At 44.2% G+C, this 22,295-nt stretch overlaps 2 protein-coding genes across 9 annotated transcripts in view; one reads left to right on the forward strand and one right to left on the reverse strand.

Moving 5' to 3' along the window:
- The window catches only part of GLYR1 (glyoxylate reductase 1 homolog), a 33,247-nt gene extending 19,526 nt beyond the window's left edge, over positions 1 to 13,721 (reverse strand). For 3 of the 6 annotated variants that reach the window (XM_044915061.1, XM_021698319.2, XM_044915059.1), the window contains exons 1-5: positions 13,644 to 13,703; positions 12,569 to 12,605; positions 11,425 to 11,504; positions 1,740 to 1,878; positions 959 to 1,201 (exon numbers count right to left, since the gene is read on the reverse strand). In XM_044915061.1, coding sequence (XP_044770996.1) covers positions 959 to 1,201; positions 1,740 to 1,878; positions 11,425 to 11,504; positions 12,569 to 12,605; positions 13,644 to 13,681 — 537 coding nt within the window. In that variant the 5' untranslated portion in view covers positions 13,682 to 13,703. Of the gene's footprint in view, positions 1 to 958; positions 1,202 to 1,739; positions 1,879 to 11,424; positions 11,505 to 12,568; positions 12,606 to 13,643 lie in introns of all 6 variants that reach the window. The other 3 variants (XM_044915063.1, XM_044915062.1, XM_044915058.1) reach the window with 2 other exon arrangements.
- A 528-nt stretch (positions 13,722 to 14,249) lies between these two features.
- The window catches only part of UBN1 (ubinuclein 1), a 39,220-nt gene continuing 31,174 nt past the window's right edge, over positions 14,250 to 22,295 (forward strand). For all 3 annotated transcript variants that reach the window (XM_021698144.1, XM_021698145.1, XM_021698146.1), the window contains exons 1-2: positions 14,250 to 14,579; positions 19,503 to 19,790. In XM_021698144.1, coding sequence (XP_021553819.1) covers positions 19,542 to 19,790 — 249 coding nt within the window. In that variant the 5' untranslated portion in view covers positions 14,250 to 14,579; positions 19,503 to 19,541. The remainder of the gene's footprint in view (positions 14,580 to 19,502; positions 19,791 to 22,295) is intronic.

Here is a 22,295-nt window from a genome sequence, read left to right on the forward strand (position 1 = left end):
CTCCTTACTTTCTCTGGAGACCAATCCCACTGGGCCTCAGATACACTTTGTATGTATTCTCCAACATACTTCTACATATTTGCCTCCCGCATCTACATTCCATCCCGACATTAGTTCAAGTCTCCCTAATAGTCTTGGCATCACCTCAAATTCATCACATTCAAGACAGATCTAGTCCTCTTGCTCCGTTCGCCAACCCTACTCCTGACTCTTGCTCTTGAGAAAGTTATTACCATTTTCCAAACAAAAACCTGAAATCATCTCCCTTCCCCTTTCCTCTGTAACCCATTGCTAAATCTTATGAGCCCTTCCTCTGAAGTGCCTCTCAGGCAGTTCCTTTCAGTATTTGCTATCAGGATAGCTCCTTATATATAAATGCAAACCTGGGTTTAGCTTTCTGACCAGTTTTAGCCTTTTTCTCTGCCCTCCACCATTGCTAACATGCAGCTTGGAGTACACCACCACCCTGACACCCAGCTCCAACACGTTTGTGGCCCCCTATGGACTCCATGACAGTAAATACTGCTTCAGTAGACCTTGAGGCCCTCCACAATCCAGTGACAACCCACTTTTAGCTCTCTACTCTTCTCCTTGTCCTCTACCTATAATGAGAATATCCACGCCAACATCAAGCCCTACATAGGCTGGGCCCTCTGTCTCTGGAATGCCTTCCCCTCTTTCTTAAGCCCCTTCCAGTGCCAGCCCTTGCATGCTGGCTCAGGTGGACTGTTCTCCTGCCTCGACCATTTAGTTGAATGAGAAATCCTTTGCTGCCTTGTGTTCCTATTTCATGCCTGTGCCCCCAGGCTGAGTCCCTCCCCTGGTCTGCAGGATTCTTTAGGGCAGTGCTTAGCACAGATTTCTACGTCCACTCAGTGAGCTGAGGCACTGTAGAGCTCAACTCTTTCATAGACAGAAGGAAGTCACTAATCCCAGAAGCTGCAGAGGTAAAACAAACCTTCTCATCCTTTGGGGGCCGACCCCGTTTCCGGGGACTTTGCTCTTGGGCTCTTTTCAGAGGGGACTTGGAGCCTCTCTCTGAAGAGCCTGAAGACACCCTCTTCTTTCCTTCTCCCATGTTCTTCTTCACCTTCCCTTCAGACAGGCTAAGCTTCCGCTTCTCATCACCTGAGTTTGGCCTACTTCTCTCCTCACTGGAATTACGCCGATTCTTGTCATCAGCAGAATTGTGGGACGATGTCTGAAAGTTTAATAATAACAATGATAGCCACCACAGCAGCCACTGCCGCCACCACCGCCACTTACACAAGCCACACCCTAGGAGAAGCGCTTTACATGTGCTATCCACACAACAACCCTATGAAACAGGTTCTGCTATTGCTTCCACTGATACTTGGGGAAGCAGGTAAAGTCAAATCACTTGCCTGTACCCAAAGCTAAGAAGTGGGATTTACACCCAGGCAGTGGATATACCCAAAAACACTCCTAATCTCTAGGATGTCAAAGGGAGAAATGCCTGTGTTGTACTCAAAAGCTGAGATACTTCTCCTGAGTCCAAGTGACTTTCCTAAGAAGAGCAATCTATTTCAGAAAAGTCTGCCACATGCATGGAGTTTCAAGCTGATAAGCCAAATGCAGATACCCTAGAACTGAAGTAGTGTTCTCGCCATTGGCATGGCATAAGAATAGAGTTTGGGTTTGGGCCATATTTAATCTGTTGGTTACTATGCCAAAATAACCAGTCAGATGCTGGAATAAAGCAAGAATCAGTCTCTCACCTGGTCTTTCCCTTTGGCTCTCCGGAGGAACTCTTCAACAGCATCCACAGCCTGCTGGAATCGTTTCCCCTTGTTGATCTTGATCATTTCCTCCTTGTGCGCATGGTATGGCTTTAGCTGTTCCACTTTGATCCAGGCACTAGCAGAAAACACACACAGAAAGGGTATGATCCACACTGCCCATGCCATAAATTATCAATTACCTCATCACAACAGAATGCAAATATCCGTTTGGTTTAACTGGACTTTGAACCAGGCCTGCCATTTTTTCAAAACATGTTACCACCCACCCCAAACTCTTGGGGTATTATAAAAGTATGTCTTCCTGAAACAAGTCAAGCACAACCACCACCACCACCAAAACCAGAATATCCTCCACAAGTTGCAGGCTATTTATGTCCATTCTCGTTCACCAGCCTTCCACACTAAACCACACATCGCCTGCCACTTGTGCAGGGCAGGGGTAGCCTGGCGATGTTCTTCCATTCTCATCACAGGGGCCCCTCATGGACCGAGGGCATCAGGAAGCATAATCGACCACAGCAACATCACTGCCCAGTCAACACCCAAACCAGAATGACAATCTGTCATCAACTGAGAATCAGGGATGCACCCATGGCTCAAGAAATGCAGCATGTGAAATCTGCTCCTCTTTGCGGTATTTGTTGATAAATGATCCTGTCTGTGGCTACTAAACCACACAAAACAAGTGACACATGATTTGGAATTAGGCCAGCAGTTGTAATAGGAGGTCTTTAGAAACAAGATTCTGCTTGTGATTAAAGGTACAACATACCCTTATGATGTTTATTTTTTAATTCCTACCATCAATGTGTAACACATGCAAGTAAAAAAGCCATCACTTGTCAATTCTGGAATATCTGGCCTACCAGACTGACTTGAACAAATCTGCCCCAGCTGGCTTCCTGTGGTTTTTCTAAATGACATTCAGCGTCCCAGTACAAAGGAGAGGATTTTATAGGCTTGGCGAGGTAACAGCTAATTTATATACATTTTTACTATGTAATACTCACAAGTCTCATAGCATAACCTTCTGAAAAAAGGGGTCAGGTTAAGGATAGAGAAACTGAGCTATCCCACTAACTTAGGGTCCTCTCCTTTAGAGATAACTGGAGAATATTCACTAATAATAGTAAAAATGTGGGGCGCCTGGGTGACTTAGTTAAGCGTCCAACTCTTGATCTCAACTCAGGTCTTGATTTCAAGATCGTGAGTTTAAGCCCTACACTGGGCTCCACACTGGGCATGGAGCCCATTTAAAAAAAAAAAAAGTGCTAATCTCTACATAAAAATAGTTTAGCCAACCCACCTACAGCCACCTATGATTTAAGTGTTATGCTAATAATCGTGACCATGGATCTGTACAAACACAATAGCCGTAGGACTATCAGCCTATAAATGTGATAGCAAACCAGGACTAAGCATGTTATCTATGGCTAAACAAAGCCACAGAGAACGGAACGATGAACAAAGACTCAGATGCTGTCTCACTGCATAAAGTTCCAACCAGGTGAGGTAAGCAGGTACCTTCCAGTGACTAACTCATCTTAAAGTCTGAGACTTGCTATGATAGAATGAATTGGTCTATTTTATGGGGAAGAAAAACGGAATTATATTTTGACCTTACATTGCCTGGCAGGTACACCACTGAATGGACCCTCCTGCTTCTCCTCCCATTTAGTGTTTCTAAGGACAGACCACCAGAGCAGATGCAAAGCCACACATGCCCTGAAAAGCAGGTTAAGCTGTCCTACTGAGATGACGCAAATACCAGCGATAAGGCTTAAAGGGCCACGTGCTCTAGACATGCCTCTTCCTTCTTTGAGCTTCAGGTTAGAAGCTGAGACCCACACAAGTTTTGGTGTAAGATCAATGGTGTGGTTTTATGGAGCTTCCTGAGATGGGACAATACACTCTAGGCATACTAATCCCTGCCTTCCTCTCCCCACATGAACCAGAGGAAGTGGAGAGGTAAGGACATGCGTGGAGGAAGCACCAATAATCCATGCCCATTTTTCCATTGAAGCATTTTAAGTGGATTACTGATTTCTGGCAGAAGAATGGTACAGTCAAAATTTCATTCTGGCATTTGCATCCTAAAATGAAATTTTCCTCTCTGACCATTTTTGAAAAGTGAAAATGGTTTGCTAAAAGAATGGACAGTATAAATATCAAGAGGATAAATCCAAGAAATATTAATCTAGTTAAGAAATCAGCCTATTGTTGAAGCACTGTAAAACTGTAAATAAAAAGCCAGCCCAGGGCACCTGGGTGGCTCAGTTGGTTAAGCGACTGCCTTCGGCTCAGGTCATGATCCTGGAGTCCCGGGATCAAGTCCCGCATCGGGCTCCCTGCTCAGCAGGGAGTCTGCTTCTCCCTCTGACCCTCCCCGCTCTCATGTGCTCTCTCTCTCTCACTGTCTCTCAAATAAATAAAATCTTTAAAAAAAAAAAAAAAAGCCAGCCCACCAGAGCCCTACTAGTTGGATTACCTCTTGAAATCGAGCCAAATTGAAATCACTTTAGCCTTCTGAATAGAGTTTTTTCTCTAAAGGCTATATTGCAAAACCCTGTCTCCTTAAAGAGTATGCTTTTCAGCCAGGGCTTCAATAATGCACCATTCTCACTGAGGCCCATCAGCTGGGCCTGGTATGCAACTGGTGCTCAATAAATAATCACTGAGTAAATGATGCCTTCCAAGCATATTCAGAGGGGCTGGAATGATGGCCCCTGGGTTAAATGTTCTAAGGCTTTGGTGGCCTTTTCTGGTTGTTGCTGTTGCCTGTACATTTTTGTTTCTGTTTTATCATGATCCTGAGATTGAGATTTGAGCTGTGATCAAGAGTTGGGACGTTTAACCGACTGAGCCACCCAGGTGCCCCCGTTTGTTATTATTTTTTTAGGTGACTTCTGTTTCTGTGATATGAGCTGCGACTTATGATTTCCTTCTTATCATCCTCCTGATGCCTGAAAGGAGCTGGATCTTTTCTACCTAATTTGCTGTTGGGCTGGGAGTAAAAAATCAAGCTTAGTCAAGTGGTGTGTAAAATATGGGCCTTTACTTTTACGTACAAGGAAGTAAATCCCATTGTTTGTAGTGGCAATCAGTGATGTCATTACAGAGAACAAAATGGAAGGTCCCTTAAGATACCTGGTTAAGTGGAAGAAAGCAAGATGCAGAGCAGTGTGTGAACTACGTTATCACTTGTGTAAAAACAAGGAAAAAGGAGTATGTAATTTCTTGATTCTGCACACAGTGTCTTTGGAGGGACATGCCATAAGAAGCTAGTATAAGGGCGCCTGGGTGGCTCAGTCGTTAAGCGTCTGCCTTCGGCTCAGGTCATGATCCCAGAGTCCTGGGATCGAGCCCCGCATCGGGCTCTCCGCTCAGCGGGGAGCCTGCTCCTCCCTCTCCCACTCCCCCTGCTTGTGTTCCCTCTCTCGCTGTGTCTCTCTCTGTCAAATAAATAAATAAAATCTTTAAAAAAAAAAAAAAAAAGAAGCTAGTATAACTGGATGCCCAAGGGCTGGTAACTGGGTGGCTGAGGGACAGGAATGAATGGAACTGTTTCACAGTTCATAGCTTAATTTGGGGGGGGGTGCCATAATCATGTATTATCTTTAAGAAACAACAAATCAACAATAAAGGTCTCTGCTGTAGAACATGGGCTGCTCTACCCAGAGGGCTGCTCCCATGACTTCCTCAGGTGGGTAGCTACTGCCTGGTTGCAGGTGTAACTGCACCTGTAACACAGCCAGGAGCAGCAAACTTACCCTGGTATTCTGATACACCTCCTGTAAATTCTTTTCATTTGCGAATATAAACTTTCCACTATAAGCCACTCTCAGATTACACACTCCACTCAAAATGAAATTAAACACCTCACATTTTCAAAAACTTCCATAATTCTGACCTGCTTTTCCCTTAGGTTAAAATCATACCATGTACACATCATATTAAACATGTGGGTCTACGAATAATCTCCAAAACTCTCACGTATGTGTCTCAGACTTTGCATGACACAGTGGGGGGGGGGGGGGGGGGGGTGGGAGGGAGAACACACACGTGTCAGCACAGTCCAAAGGTGAGAACAAAGACGGGGACAGAAGACATGAGTTGCTTTTCCATCTAGATTTGAGTAGTACTGAGCAAATGATTTGTATGCTTGCCCTGCTTTAAAACCACTGAAAGAGGCTGAAGATTACTGAGTTGTTACAGCTACAAGTCTAAGCTGTTCATAAATCAAGACACCCAAAAACCCACAAATCAAAAAACAAAACAACCAAAAAAAAAAGCCACAAAAAAAATAAGAGTTTGTCAGTTAATCTCAAGCAATGATTATCATACAGACATCAACAAAGACTTGCAGATAAAATAGATTTAGAAGATTCTCTTTTCAAAACTTGAAAACATTCCCAAATGCTGGAGAAGGCTTTCAAGCTGCGCTGTCTATGCCAATATGGTCAGCTGCTTCTTTTGTGCCAGATTCTTTAATTCTGGTGCATGACACACCTGCTCCTGGAGTCCACTGTCTCAGCCATGAGGGGAGTCACCCGTAGGATGGATGCTGGTGCTGGGAGAGGAAAATCTACTCAGTGCTCTCTAGGACAGGTATTGTCCAGCCCTGGCAGAGGGACATTGCTGACTCAGTCCAAATAGCGCGCTCACCATCCATTTGGCTCCGTTCTCCAGCTATTGCACAGTGTTGGATGTAGGGAAAGCAGGGAGATCAGGTGCCAGGCGAAAAGAAAGAGGGATGCTCGGATGGCTCCAATCTGCTTATAATTACAAGCTACAGGTTCTTCTCCAAGAGTTACTTTAGTACTCACTTCATACCTTATATCTGCCTTGATGAAAAAAGTATCTCAGGTTGGGATCCTGGACATTCTATCACTGAACTCCACAAATCTCCTGCCTCTCAGTGTACAAATCTGTTAAAAAGTGAGAACCAGAACAAATATCCTATCCATTTCCCGAAATGGCTGTTGTAGGATCAGGTATGAAGACTGCTACAGAAACTCTCAGGTGGTCATTTGGGATCTACCCTCTTTTGCCAGTAGTGTTCTCTTGAACTGTTTGTCTCTGAGCGTTTTTGAACACCCACAGACTAAATGAGCTCCCTCCATTCTGCCATCCATGGCCACTGATGAAAACTTCAAACCCCGAGCTCAGTTTCTATTCTGATGGGCAACTCCCTGTCCAAGGTGAGCTCTCATGTGCCTGAGACCACAACTGTGGGTGGGGTCACCTGGCAGAGTAGTCCAAGTTATGCTAAAGTTATTTTTCCCTTTGTATTTCCATGAAATAGAAAACAACCATAAGTAACCCCCATACTGGCCATCCAGGCTCAGACAGCTGAATCCAGCCATCTTACTAAGTCCTTCCCCTTCCAGGGTCGGCTGGACAGGACATCGGTTAGGAAGGTCTGGTCTTCTCTCTTCCTAACAGAACATCAACACAATTTGTCAGATGTTTTGATGACAGAGGAAGGGAGAGAGAAAAACTAGTTTTCTCGAAGACTGAAATCTTTATCTTTCTTTCTTTTTTTTTTTAAGATTTTATTTATTTATTAGAGAGAGAGAGTACAAGTCGGGGAAAGGGAGAAACAGGCTCCGTGCTCAGATCATGACCTGGGCTTAACTGATTGAGCCACTGAATTCTTTATCTTAAGGAACTACTCTTTTCACTCTTTAATAAAGATCCCTGCTAATATTAAAGAAATCTTATTTATAAATATTTTTCCCCATACATAGTGTTCAGTTTTGAAAAGGAACGTCTCTGACTGAATCCTATATTGCTCAGAAATTCAGGAGCAGCCCCATGGGGTCAGGCCCTATCCACCAAAGTCAGAGCCTCGTAACCAACATGTGCAAGGAGCATATGCCCCTCTCCCTTACATCAAGCATCAAAGGTGAGGTAGAGCCCAGTTTCTTCTGGAACCACCTATAGCCTTACCCTTCACAAAGCAGTACTCATCTCTAAAAGTCCACTTGTACTTCCCATCTAAAGCGCTTCTCAAAAGTCTGTTTCCTACAGTACTTCTTACGCATGCCCTAAACTTGGTCACCACAGCATTTGTTCTACTCACAGTGCCGCTATCAGAAATGTCTGATGATTTATGAACAGGTCAGTGTTTACCTCCTTAGGGTCATTCAGCATTTCATCAATTCTGATTGTGCTCTTTTTCAGACTTTACTTTTTCACATTAAAGAATCCTACTCTTTGATCTGACTTGGTCCCCTTTTCTGATCTTAATTAGTTCCATCAGATCCCTTTGGGAGCATGGACTCAACTGCACATAGCACTCCTGGCAAGGCACAGCATAGTTTTTCCATAAAGATAGAACAATTGGGAAAAAAAAAAAAAACGTGGAACAATTTACTGTTTTGTGTTGGAAGCCTTTCTGGTCAAAAGAAAAGACCTGGGGGCTCCTGGGTGGCTCAATCAGTTAAGCGTCTGCCTTGGGCTCAGGTCATGATCCCAGAGTCCTGAGATCAAGCCCTGTGTCTGGCTCCCCACTCAGTGGGGAGCCTGCTTCTCCCTCTCCTCCCTGCTTGTGCTCAAATAAATAAATAAAATCTTAAAAAACAAAAAAGCAAAATAAAACAAAAAAACAGACCTGGCTGAAGTCTTTAGGAATTTCCAATACAAATGCCTTCCTTTTTCAAACAAATCCTCTCTAAGTTTCCCTTATTTAAAGCCACCTGCTTCTTACCAGCTATTCTCTCCTTTGTAATATATATATATGTCCACCTGAAGTTTACTGAACCCCTGCTGTATACCACACCACCCTACGAACAAGTGGCACTATTTCTCCTGCATAACTACGAGGTAGGGAACATCATCCCACATGTGGGCAAGGACACAAAGGCTTAGAAAGGTGAAAACAGCTTGCCCAAATTGTAGGGCAGTGAGATGGCATCTGAATGCACAGCAGGCCAGCATCAAATCCAGAGTTCTTTCCTCAAAGTAATTCCCTGGATACTTCATCTTCAGATAATTTAAAGATAGTAAATAATGTCTGCTGATCACTGATCACTAAGAACCCTTCTCCCTTCAGAGAAGTGCTTGGAGATCCTTACCCATTTCCTTTCATTGTCAACCGCCTCGCCACAAAAAGATAATGTGTTGGTCCTGTGACAACTTGTTTTTTAATAAGTTTTTATGTGGAATTCTACCAAGGGAGTTTTATAAGCTTAAAGATATTATATCTAACAGTTGCCCAAAATCCACTTGCTTATGAATCCCCTCAAAGAATTTTAGTTAGAAATCACATCACCACCACCACCACTACTAACACCATTAGGTTATTTTTGTGTTCAATAAGTGCATCCCTTTCATTGGCTTCACTTGTGTACCTGATTAAGTGCTGAAATGCACTCAACTCCAATTTCCTGTCTCACCTGTAGTATTTTTTATACATAGGCATCTGTTTACTCTTCTGACCTTCCGGCATTTTTTTAAATTATAACAACACAATGGCTTTCAGGCCTCCTGTAATCTCATCAAGCCCCTACTTCCCAAGAGTTTCCACTTTTGTTTTAGACTTGTACATCTTTGTTTAGCTAACCAAATTGGGTCAACCATATTGCCTGTTATTCTCAAGCACAGTTCTTTACCCCAGGTGGGGAGCCTCTCTCTGCCCACGCATCCAACTTAACACCCAGTTGCTCACAGTATTCCCACTGCCTGCACTGCCCTTCTTCTTCCTGTCTATTCAAATTCTATCTGTCCTCCAGAGGTAGATTCTAACTCCATCTCTTCCGTCACCCTTCTTCTTCTTCTTTTTTTTTTTTTGATGTGGAGCTCGATCCCAGGACCTTGGGATCATGACCTGAGCTGAAGGCAGACGCTTAACGACTGAGCCACCCAGGCGCCTCCCCCACCTTTTTAAAAGATTATTTATTTATTTGACAGAGACAGGCACAGCAAGAGCGGGAATACAGGAGAGGGAGTGGGAGAGGGAGAAGCAGGCTTCCCGCTGAGCAGGGAGCCCAATGTGGGGCTCGATCCCAGGACTCTGGGATCATGATTCTGAGCTGAAGGCAGACGCTTAATGACTGAGCCACCCAGGCACCCCTTCCATCACCCTTCTATGACCTGACTGTTCTCCACTGATCTCTCCTTGTTCTAGAACGCTTTAATAGTCACCTGTATCACTTACTCTGCACTTATTCCCATCTGAACTGTTTATGTCTTGTCACCTGAATTCCTGAAAGGCAAGGACCACAACATTTGCTTTTCTCTGGAAGTTCCTTTTGGTGTCAACAATTCGAAGTGTGGCTGTACAATTAGCACTTGTGTTATATACCAGGACAATCTTTCTTGTAAAGTCAGTGGCATTACCAGAACATTCCAGCTTCCAGAGTGTCTCTGGCTCTCACAGCTCTGGGCCAGTGACTCCCTTGAGTACTGTCATCAAAAGGCTGCTAAGTTGTTTTGTGACAGAGAACTGGGTATATTGGTATACCTGCATGGTGAAGATAAACATGCCATTTAAACTCTAACCCAGGGGGTGCCTGAGTGGCTCAGTCCATTAAGTGTCTCCTTCAGCTCAGGTCATTATCCCAGGGTTCTGGGATGGAGCCCCATATCAGGCTCTCTGCTCAGTGGGGAGCCTGCTTCTCCTTCTCCCTCTCCCCCTGCTTGTGCTCCCTTGTGCATGCTCGGTCTCTTTCTCTCTGTCAAATAAATAATAAAATCTTTAAAAAACAAAAACAAAACAAACAAAAAAACCCCTCTAATCCAGGCTGAGCACTCTGGCATATAAACTCCTGAATGAGTGAAGAACACTGTTTATAAGAGATTTTGCTATAGAATATCATATATCACTTTCTAGGAACATATATTTTAACCATTGATATTAGATTTCTCAGAAAACTCAAATTTTTCAAACCCCAGACTACATTTTTCTCTAAAAATCGTAAGTAGAAATGCAAATACTTAAACCATCTAGCTACACCCAGGTAATCAAATCCATGTAATAACAAGAAAGCTGAACAAATCACTGGAAACTCAGGTAAATACGCATTCTCCTCCTCACTGTGACCTACATGGCCTATCACAGAATCTCAAATGAATGGTTCTGATTTCACTGTAAACCTCATACATGAACCACAATGATAACCAGCCATTAAAAGAGAACCAAACATGGCCCTAATAAAAAGAACTACCTATGGGATTCGATAAAGAGATGTGAGAAATAATCTTATTGTGATTATCATATTTAGAAGATAGTCCTATTTCTCACTTGACTGAAGTTGTTATTGGCCCCAGGACAATTTCTATAAGCTAAGAATAGTACCTTTTATTTAGGTATAAAGCCAGAACAATATGTCTGACAGACTACAGTAAAAATGAACTAGGGTCAGGGCGCCTGGGTGGCTCAGTCAGTTAAGCGTCTGCCTTCGGCTCAGGCCATGATCCCAGGGTCCTGGGATCGAGCCCCGCATCGGGTTCCCTGCTTGGCAGGAAGCCTGCTTCTCCCTCTCCCACTCCCCCTGCTTGTGTTCCCTCTCTCGCTGTGTCTCTCTCTGTCAAATAAATAAATAAAATCTTAAAAAAAAAAAAAAATGAACTAGGGTCCTTAGAATATTCTCACAAGCAGCTCAGATCCAGGGCAACGCTCAAAGGGAAAGTGAAACTCTTGATGAGCACTACTCACTGATCTTCTGTTCCAAAAAACTTCACAAAGAAGCATTTCTTTCCACGCGGTTTCTTCAAGTCTTTGGGTGGATTAACAATCTGGGGAGTAAAGGGGGGGGGAAAGGTTTTTCCACACTTCTAAGTTGGTAAGAAAAAAAATGAAATAAAACAAAAGGAACAGGCTTAAATAGAACCCAGGCAGTACATGTCCAAGTCTGGCACTTTTCTACTGAGATGTGTGGAAATGTGCAAATATTCTAGAAGTTCCCTACATCTACCATGTAGCAGTGTTCAGTAGGTAGAATATCCCTTCTACTGCAATGGCTCTGTTTTAAAAGCCTAAGATCAACATCAACTCCCCCAACCACGTGACCCTGTCATCAACTGAAAAAATGCAGAGAACACTTTTACATATACTTCAGTGAAGTAATGATGTTAGGTGGTGACTACTCTTACCGTGGTAAGCACTGGGTAATGTATAGAATTACTGAATCAATATGTTGTACACCTAAAAACTACTACGACATTGTATGTCAATTATGCTTCAATTAAAAAAAAAATTGTGCAGGAAGAGTTGAGACAGGTAATGATGACAACGAAGAACAACTGAGGCAATGAAAATGCCATATTGTAAAGAGACAGTCTAAAGACATTTCCTGGGCTCCTAGCAAGAATATAAAAACAGAACATTTGGAAAGCTATGACGGATCGCCTCATGCAAAATCTGGAATGCCAACTTCTGCAAAGATGCACTGGAGCAGCACATATGGTAACATGGAAAGAAGATTTAAACTTAGTTGGGACAAAAATACTTTGACTTTTCACTAACCTACATTTAGATTCCTCTCTTCCTGGAGAATTTATTTTCTTCTCCTTTTGTTACATTTAAGTGTAAAGCTAAATTCAAATTAGAATTGATTTCCAGGATTAAAAAACTTCACCAAAACCATCTCTGATTCAAGAGATTAGCACTCACTGCAGATTAAATGACCTGGTTTATATTATATTGTCTTTTCTAAACAAACGGAGAGTAGAGAAAGAAAAACTGTTATTTAAATAGGTCCAGTTTAACTAAACGCCAGAAATTGAGGGGAGTGAATCTTACATTCTCCACCTTCTCAAACTCAACTTCAGATATCTTCCATTTGTAGCAAGACACTCACCTTTCCTGGCCAAGGAGGATACCGGCCGAGTTTCCCCCTAGAGAAAACACACAGTCAGCATTTGCCCTGGAAAAGCCAGTCCATCTCCTTCAACCCACTCAACATGAAATTTATTTTCCTAACTCTCCACCTGCAACCTCAAGTGCCAAAACAAAAGCTGGCAAACAGGAGTTCTTAATCTGGCTTCCACAGCTGGGCCTAGGAGCCCCAAACTCTTCAGAAATGGAATACAAAAGTGCATAAGGTATGTGCATTCTTTTGGTGACAAGGAATACAGAACAACAAAACCAATCAAGAGTCACTTGTCTAGAGCCTCCCTTGGCGGGGGCTGGGGGGTAGTTTGCTCTGTAAACACAGACTTCCCCTTACAAAGTCTGGTTTAATTCACCGTGAGACCAGCCCGGCTTTGACAAATGCTAATGGAAACCCTCCTCTGGGTCGAGAAGTGAGCTACGTCGCTCCAGGGAAGCGGCGACAGTCAGTCTTGGTTCGGGCGGTTGTCTGGCACACAGAAGCAGACCACGAGAGGCACCCAAGAAGGCACTGGTCACTGCCAAGCCTTCGGCTGTAAAGGAGAAGTCTCCCTTCCATTTCTTCGCGGGGCAGCGCCAGCAGTCCGGTTTCGACACCCCCAGCCAAGCCGCCCGCACAGGTCCGTTCCATCGCAACGCGAGTTTTGACGGGCTTGCCCAGGCGAGATGGCCCCGCGGGCTCCCCGGCTCTCCCGCTTTCTGGGGAGCCTCAGGAAGACCCCAAGGACCCGGCGTCCGCGGGAGCTGTGCGGCGCCGGAGACTCCCTTCACGGTGGCCGCCGGCGTGCAGGTGCGGAGCGAAGCCCTCCCCCGGGCGGCCCTGGGGCTCAGAGCCCGGCCCGCCGCGGCCACTCTCGCCCTCAGTCCCCCGGGGCCGGGCTGCCCCTTCCGCCCGGCGTCGCTCCCAGCGCCGGCACCTCGTCTCGCCCTCTCTCCGCAGCCTGGAGCGCATAGAAAGGCAGCTCCGGGGCTGGTCGCGAACCCCGCGCCCAGCGGGGGAGCTCCCCGGCGCACCTCGCTTAGCCCTGGCCGCCCGGACTCACCACACCAAATCGCCGAGCCGCAGACTCACAGCCGCCATCTTACCACCCAACCACCGCCGACGCACGGGCCGCCGGGAACATCAGGTCGCCCCGGCGCCGCCCATTGGAGTGTGCCCGGCCACGTGACGGGGGCCGGCTGTCACCGGCCACGCCGCTGCCCTGACGTCACCGCGCCCGCAGGATTTCATTGGCCGGCTGAGCGGCACGTGACCCGGGTGCCGCGGTCTCGGCGCGCCGGAGCCCGGAGACTCCCGGCTCCTTCCTCCTCCCTCCGGCTCGTGACAACGAAGCGCCCGCGGTCTGAGGCGGCGGAGGTGGCGGCGGCGGTGTAGCCGTTCGAGTGCGCGAGGGAGCCGGCCCTGCGGCCCGCCCCGCCCCTGGGCTCTGGTCTCCAGCCCCCTCCCGTTTGCGCTTCCGTTACGGCCGTTACTCCTGCGCGGGGGCCGGCCGTGTCTCCGCACCGGGAGCTGCCCTGACGGACCTCGGCGCGGCCTGGAAGCCAGCCTCTGCTCGCGCCCAGGGCCCGCGCCGGGCGGGCTCTGAGTGGCCTCGCCCGGGGGGCGGACGGGTCTTTCGGTGCGCGCTTTCTAACGGCCGGCGTCCGGGGAGCGGCTCGGAGCCCGCGTCCGCCGCCTCAAGTTCTCCCGGGGCGCCACTGCAGCCTGCCCAAGGTCCCGAGCTGCTCGACCGACGTGGAGCCGGCGTCTCTCCGCTTCCTCCGGGGCCGGCGCAGCGGCACGGCCGGCGAGGCTCCCCCTGGGCGCGTGGGGACCCGGCCATGGGCCGCGGTGCGGGTTGGCCGCCCGCCGGGAGGCATGGCTCGGGGGCCGGCCGCTAGCAGCGCCGCAGCCCGGGCGCCCGGGCCGGCATGAGGACGGCCGCGGGGGGACGAGTGCGGCCCTCGGGGCCGTAGCCTGCGTCGCGCCGGGGACAAAGGTGCGTGTCTTTGTCGGGACCGGGCTCTCACGTACGCCTTGTTGTAGTTTGACACTTTTAGAGAAGTTGGGAGCTGGCTGTTGTGACAACAGGAAGGCAGATGCTCGCGTAGTTTCAGTACGTGAAAACGAAGTCATTGAATGGGGAACTGTTCACAGCAGTTCAGCATAGGGCCCAAACGCTCCGGGTGGAAAATAACGATTTTTGAAAAGGTCCCAATCCCAGTTGCAGACTCCAATGTCTAAGTGTCGACTTAGAGTTTTTTTTTTTTTTTAATTTTATTTATTTTTGAGAGAGAGAGAATGACAGAGAGAGAGAGAAGGAGAAGGGTGAGGGTCAGAGGGAGAAGGAGACTCCCTGCTAAGCAGGGAGCCCAATGCGGGACTCGATCCCGGGACTCCAGGATCATGACCTGAGCCGAAAGCAGTCACTTAACCAACTGAGCCATCCAGGCGCCCCTCGACTTAGAGTTTTACTTGAGTCGCCCTCTGCTTGAAAAGGTGGCGGAGGTTCACGCATCTCCTGTAGGTGTTTTTGTTATAGGGGGACTTTGGTTGTAAGAGTGTTTTTTTGTGTGTTTATTTGTTTAGCGAGTTGGCTTGTCCGCAGCTTGGTTTTTCTTGGATTTCAGTTTCCCTAAAGTACCGGCAGTTAGTTTCAGGAGCTGTCATTTACTGTTTTATATTGCCTTAAGGACAAACCGGTAATTGAAAGCACATTTAAGATTCCAGGAAACGATTTCATAAAATTCAACACACGTTCCTAATTTTAAAACTCTTAATTTTTGAGCAATCGAAGGATATTTTAATGGTTTGATAAAATATGTGAATTTTAAATCAACATCCCAGTTGACCTAGAGGCATTCCCATGAGAGTCACAGCATGGCAAAGAATATATGTTTAATATTATCCTGTAAGTTCTAGCCAATGCAATAAGACATGAAACAAAAATAAGAGACATTTCAGAAAGAAGAAAAAAATCTCCGGGAATGACAGGACAGCCTATGGGGGGGGGGGGGGGCCATTAAAAGGGTTTAAAAAGGGAAAAAATTACAGGGGTGCCTGGGTGGCTCAGTCCTTAAGCCTCTGCCTTCAGCCAGGGTCCTGGGATCGAGCCCCACATCGGGCTCCCTGCTTGGTGGGGAGTCTGCTTCTCCCTCTCCCACTCCCCCTGCTTGTGTTCCCTCTCTCGCTCTGTCAGATAAATAAGAATCTTAAAAAAAAAAAAAAGAATACATAATCATACAAAATTAAGTTTTTCTGTTTCACTGATAATCAGTTTGAAAATACAACAGTTAAGAGGATGTATAATGAAAAAAAATGTGTAATTCCTGGGAATAAACCAAGATGCAAAAGAAGGCTAGTGTTTCTTTGATAACACCAGTTGAGGTTTTTTGGGAGGGATGTTTTTGTGTGTACAATACTGTGCTTTTATTTAGAATGATGTTCAACTTGTTAAAATTGAGGATTTAAATACCTAGTTTTTCTTAAGCCTTTTAAGTTTTACTCCCACATTTTTTTTTTAATGTTTTTATTTATTTTGAGAGAGAGAGGAAAAGAGCAGGGTCCAGAGGAGCAGAGGGTGAGGGAGTAGAAAGGGGAAAGAATCCCAAGCCGACTCCAAGCTGAGTGGGATGCAGGGCTTCATCTCAGGACCTGAGATTATGACCTGAGCCCAAACCAAGAGTCATTGAACCAACTGAGCCACCCAGGTGCCCCCCAATTACAAATTTAAGAATAGGGGGCGCCTGGGTGGCTCAGTCATTAAGCATCTGCCTTCGGCTCAGGTCATGATCCCAGGGTGCTGGGATCGAGCCCTGCCTCTGACTCCCTGATCGGCGGGAAGCCTGCTTCTCTCTCTCCCACTCCCCCGTTTGTATTCCCTCTCTCGCTGTCTCTCTGTCAAGTAAATAAAATCTTAAAAAAACCAAAAAACAAATCTAAGAGTAGTTATATAAAAATAAAAATAAAAATATTTGACCCTTGACAAAGCTTCAGTTAGGGTATCAGTTTAAAAAATTACATTCCGCTAAACAGTGAACTCTTTTTGCAATGTTGAATACCCTTAAATGTTTTAAGCTGCATTTAAAGTTTTTATTCTTGTTTTTTTTAAGTTTTGTTTTTGTTTTGTTTTGGGTGTGGAGCCCAGAGCCAGTCTTGAACTCACTACTCTGAGATCAAGACCTGATCAACCTACTGAGCCACTCAGGTCCCCTGCATTTAAAGTTGTGTATGTTTTTTCTCTCAAATACTTCAAACTTCTAAAATGGTAAACTTGTAAGCCTGATGGTAAAATCTTTCCAAAGACATAACTCATGTAATCTGATAGATGTAGAAGTCAGGTCTAAATGAACACTTTCAAACTTCTATTTTTTTAACCATTTCAAATTAAAATTGTAAGTCTAATAGGTTAATCATTAATATGTCTGATTTTTCTTAAATGTTTCAAATAATTTAGTAATAAGTAGCAAGTAATTATCATGATGATTATAAAATTTAGTACAAAATCTAACTACTAAGTGTTAATATGTTACAGGTTTGATTTACTTTATTCTCTAGTCTTATTTCTAAAGTCACACAACTGAGAGAAGCAGTTTTACCATCTAGGTGAATGAAGTTACAATGTCTAAAATTTGGACCGTGATAAGGTTACATTTTAAAAATTACTTCCTGACAGGGACAGGAACCTGGTTGCCCCTTCCAGGGTGAACTTCCTATTATCCCATCTGTTAACTTGAAGGTTCCCTTCTTATAGTGTGACTTTGCCTGCTGTTTCAGTGGGGGACCTTTAAGCCTCAGCTTTCAGCTGTGATTTATTTTCACAACACAGGGCATCACGAATGTCCTGGGGGCCTTCAAAATATTTTTTAGAGGAATTTCTTTCCAACATTTTAGTGCATGATGGTTTTTTGCACTACCAACCTGTTTTGCTGCTAATCACTTTGCTGCCTACTTAGAATAATTTTAACTCTTCATTTTTAGATATTTTATTGCCTGATCTTAGTGATCACAATTTTTTTTTTTTTAAAGATTTTATTTATTTTTTAGAGAGCGAGCGAGAGAGAAACAGCACAAGAGGGGAGAGGGTCAGAGGGAGAAGCAGGCTCCCCGCTGAGCCAGGAGCCCGATGTGGGACTCGATCCCAGGACCCTGGGATCATGACCTGAGCCGAAGGCAGACGCTTAACCATCTGAGCCACCCAGGCGCCCGCGATCACAATTTTTGGTCATAGTAGAAAAAAATGAACATTACATATATGCAAGTAGACATTCTTATATGTGGATATATGTGATATGTGTAAATCTTCCTGAATTAGTTACTAATCATTCATTACTGTCAAAATACAGTGAGCTTTTTTTTTGAAACTTGTCAGAATGATTCCTAGGTTGACCTGAAATAATAAACAGGCTGGAATAACTATTATTTTTAAAAGAAGAATGATAAAGATGAATTTTTGATTGAAGATATTAAAATATACCATAAAAAATTTTCGAAACAGTATAGTTTTGGTTAAAGAATGTCTAGATATACTAGACTAGACTAATCTAACAGGTTGGATTTCCGTAATAGATTTTAAGATGTCTAATACATTACTATATAGCATATGCCAAGGCAGCAGGGGAAAGAAAGGTTAGTGATTGATGCTGGGAAGAAGCCAAGTTAAAGAGTTCAGTGTGAAAACTAAATTAAAATTTCTTTTATACCTCACTTTAAATTAAACAGTAACGAAGCAGGAAAAAGTAGTTGTAAGAGGTATGACAAGCATTGTATATCTATATCAAAATTTATAGATTATAAGAATAAATCACTTTTAAAAAGCTGCAATTTTTTCCCAACCATTCCCTTAATGCTGGATATCGAGGTTGTTTTTACCATTTTCCTGTATAAACAAGGCCGCAGTGAATATTTTTATTTAGTGTCATGGTAGAAAGTTCATACTAGAGTGTGAGTTTAAAAAAGCAGGACATAAGATTATACCTGAAGCACACACACAAAAACTATATATATAGTGTGTGTGTGTTTGGATATTTATATTCCATAAACCCTTGGTATTCTGAGCTTTACAATCTATTTTGACCATTTCCAAGCAACTTTGAAGGTCTTTGGCATGTGATAATTTTTCACTTTGCCGAGGCCCAGTTGGGGGTGGACAGAGGCTGGTGTGTTAGGAAATGAGCCGAGCCACACTCCTGAGGCACTGGTTTTTTACTTACCCCAGAGGAGGCAGTACCTTCTGTGAGCTGTTGAAAACTTTCTCATTGTAAATATGGGCCCTAAATGTAAGTGTACTGCTGGTGATGAAAATATAGAGATCTTAAGAAAGATGATTGTCAGCCAGAAAAAAAAAAAAGTATTAGATAAATTAAATGAAAAATATTCTCTGGTGGTGTTTGCAGTTTTGAGGATTCTTTAAGGCTCTATCAGCATGGATTCTCTAACATATAAGAACTATTGACTAGGCATAGAAAAAAAGACTAGAAAGAAGTATGTTGAACACTATCTCTGATAGGATTTGGGTGATTTACATTTATATTTAAAAATGGTATATTTAAGATGAATAGTATTGAAGAAGAAAAAAGCAGTAAGTGGTAATTAAGATCAACTTAACAATGGATTCTTTTTTTTTTTAAGATTTTATTTATTTATTCATAAGAGACAGAGAGAGAGAGAGAGAGAGAGGGGCAGAGGGAGAAGCAGGCTTCCCGCTGAGCAGGGAGCCTGATGCGAGACTCGATCCCAGGACTCTGGGATCATGACCTGAGCCAAAGGCAGATGCTTAACCATCTGAGCCACCCGGGCACCCAACAATGGATTCTTCTTGACAATGAAATTCTTTTAAGCTTGAATCTGAATAGCTGAACAGGAAAAAAATCATCATTTTTATCATCTTGGTTTGACCTGGCCCTTCTTTTAATGTTAACAGAAGCCATGCAGTGACACCTGCTAAGACTTGTTGGTAGCCATGTCGGAGCCCCACAGGGTCCAGTTCACCTCTCTCCCAGGTTCTCTGAATCCTGCATTTTTGAAGAAATCCCGGAAAGAGGAGGTTGGGGGAACAGAACAGCATCAGGACTCTGAGCCGGCTGCAGCAGCTGTTCGGATTACACTCACCCTCTTTGAGCCAGATCACAAGCGCTGTCCAGAGTTCTTCTACCCGGAGCTGGTGAAGAACATACGAGGGAAGGTGAAAGGCCTTCAACCTGCAGACAAGGTACACCCCAGCAGCCCCAAACTCAGTCTGCAGATATAATGTGTGGGACATCCTGTGCAAAAGGGACTTCTGGAAGGTGGAAGCAAGATTAGAAAGGCTCTGGCTATCCCAAGATCACGGCACTCAGTCCAAAGCAGTTACAAGGTGTGCTGGTTTTGCCTCTGGGCAGGAAAGGATAGAATTCTTTCTAGAACCATTCTCCTGATTTATGCTAGAGAGAACACTGTACATCCAAGGCTAATATGAATTATGGCTAATAATAAACAATGAAGCCTTTCATGCCAAGATGTACATGTTATGTGTAAATGTGACCAGCCCCTGGCTGTTACAGCACTGGAATTTTGTGCTGGACATTTTTCTTTTCCAATGGAATCTCTCTCTGCCTGGTGTGAGGGCAGACAAAAAAAGACACTGACTGCTCATGTCTTCTGAACAGTGAGATTCGGGATAGTTTCTTTACTTGGATGGATGGAAACCTATTTTTATGGGAGTTTTTTTATATTTTGTTTGTCAGAATTGGGTTGTACCTTTCAGGTCTTTTGAGAATCAGTTTGATTTCTTAAATGTTTTTTAAAATGACCTATTTATTTTCCTGGCAGATTTGTTATGCTCTTTAGTATGGAACTTCTCAAACATGCCCAGAATAGGAGAGTAGTATAATGAGTCCCCATGTACCCATCACCAGCTTCAGCTATTACTGATGTTCTGATAATTCATTAACATTGTAAAATTAAAAAAAACTATTTACTGAATTAAATACATTAAAAAGTGCATATATGATAAATTCATAACTTGATGCGTTTTCACAAATTCAACACACCCTTGTATCCTGTGCCTGGATTGTAAAATGTAATATTTTCCAGGACACCAGAAACGCTCTTCCTGCCCTTCCAAAATACTACCCACGCCCACTGCCCTGATTTTCGACAGCTTAGATCAGTTTTACACATTTTTGTGTTTTACATAAACGGAACAGAATCCTACAGCATGGGTAGGAAATAGGTGAAGAGCACAAGCACCTACCCTGGTGCACTATGCTAGGCTCGGAGGCAAAGGTTAGTAGGGTCCCGCACTTGGAGTATTTTGGTCTCTAGAGTGGCTCTTAGTAAAATGAGGATCAGCCTAGTACCTGGCTGACAGGGTGTTTGAGGGTAGAATGAGATCATGTAGGTACAATTTTTAGCGGCATAACTCAGTGGCCAGTGTTCTTTCCTTCTAATTCACTGTTGTGCTGTTGGGGGTGAGTGCCATTGGTTAGGAGGATTATCTATTTTCTTTGCTCAGACAAAAATATGTTTCCTTGATTAAGATCTGATTAGCTGAATGGAAGCCAGGAAGTTTGTGCCAAGGGTCAGCCTTTTATATGAGGGCTATTGGGCAAGATGAGAAAAAATAATTTCAAATCCGTTCACGATTCCTTTTCCAAAGTAGGAATGGGATCTTTTTCCTTGAGAGGAAGAGACAGTAGCAGGAATTGGTTGAGGTCTTTATATATGGGCTCAACTGAAATTAGAACTCTAGTGCTCTGATTTCACCTTTCTGAGGGATCTAGAAGTTCTTCTCCATTGCAGGAAAATGTTTGGAGCATACACAGAGAACTTTGGATTCAGTTTCAGGGGATTCACTCCTGGACTTCAGATTCAGAACCCTGAATCTTTGTGTCTACTCTGGTTTTCAAAGTATTATGTAATCTGACAGATTCATATAGTAATTCAGTTAGCATATGTTTCTTATAATGTAAAGGCACTGGGTGAGATGCTGAGGACTATATAAAGGTGGAGAAGCCACTATCCCAGCCTCAAAGGAACTTTCAGTCTTGTAGGTACTTTAGAATTATGCCAACACAGGTACCAGGAGTTACAATGTGGCAGTTGTTTAAGTCTGATACAAATACAAAGCCCTGCAGGGCTTGGACAGCAGAGAGCTTACATCCTGGATGCTGTGTTTGGACAGAGTTGGACCTTCATGCATGCAGGAAGTAGTACTTTTTGGACAACTACTCTTTGCAAGACGTAAGAGAGTACACGTTGTATCTAGTACTGCTCTAGATTGGTGGAATTTTTTTTTAACTTTTTTTTTTTTAGATTTTATTTATTTGAGAGAGAGAAAGAGCACACAAGAAGTGGGAGCACCAGAGGGAGATGGAGAAGCAGGCTCCCTGCTGAGCAGGGAGCCCAATGTGGGGCTCGATCCCAGAATCCTGGGATCATGACCTGGAGCCGAAGGCAGATGCTTAACCGACTGAGCCACCCAGGCGCCCCAGATTGGTGGCATTTCTTAAAATTATTTTAATCACTTAGGTTATATGTGATCATTATAGAAAACTTTAGAAGGTACAGATGAGTGCATGTTTTAAAGACCACTCACTTGTGGCTCTTATATGTACGTTCCACAATATCTCATTTAACTGGTCCTTCATGAGTGGATGGGATTCCAGTGGGCAGGGATGGGAGGGTGGGGTAATAGAGTTTTTTCTTTTTTTTTTTTTTTTTTTTTTTTTTTTTT

This window comes from Neomonachus schauinslandi, chromosome 5 (genome assembly GCF_002201575.2).
Source record: "Neomonachus schauinslandi chromosome 5, ASM220157v2, whole genome shotgun sequence".
Taxonomy (NCBI): domain Eukaryota; kingdom Metazoa; phylum Chordata; class Mammalia; order Carnivora; family Phocidae; genus Neomonachus; species Neomonachus schauinslandi.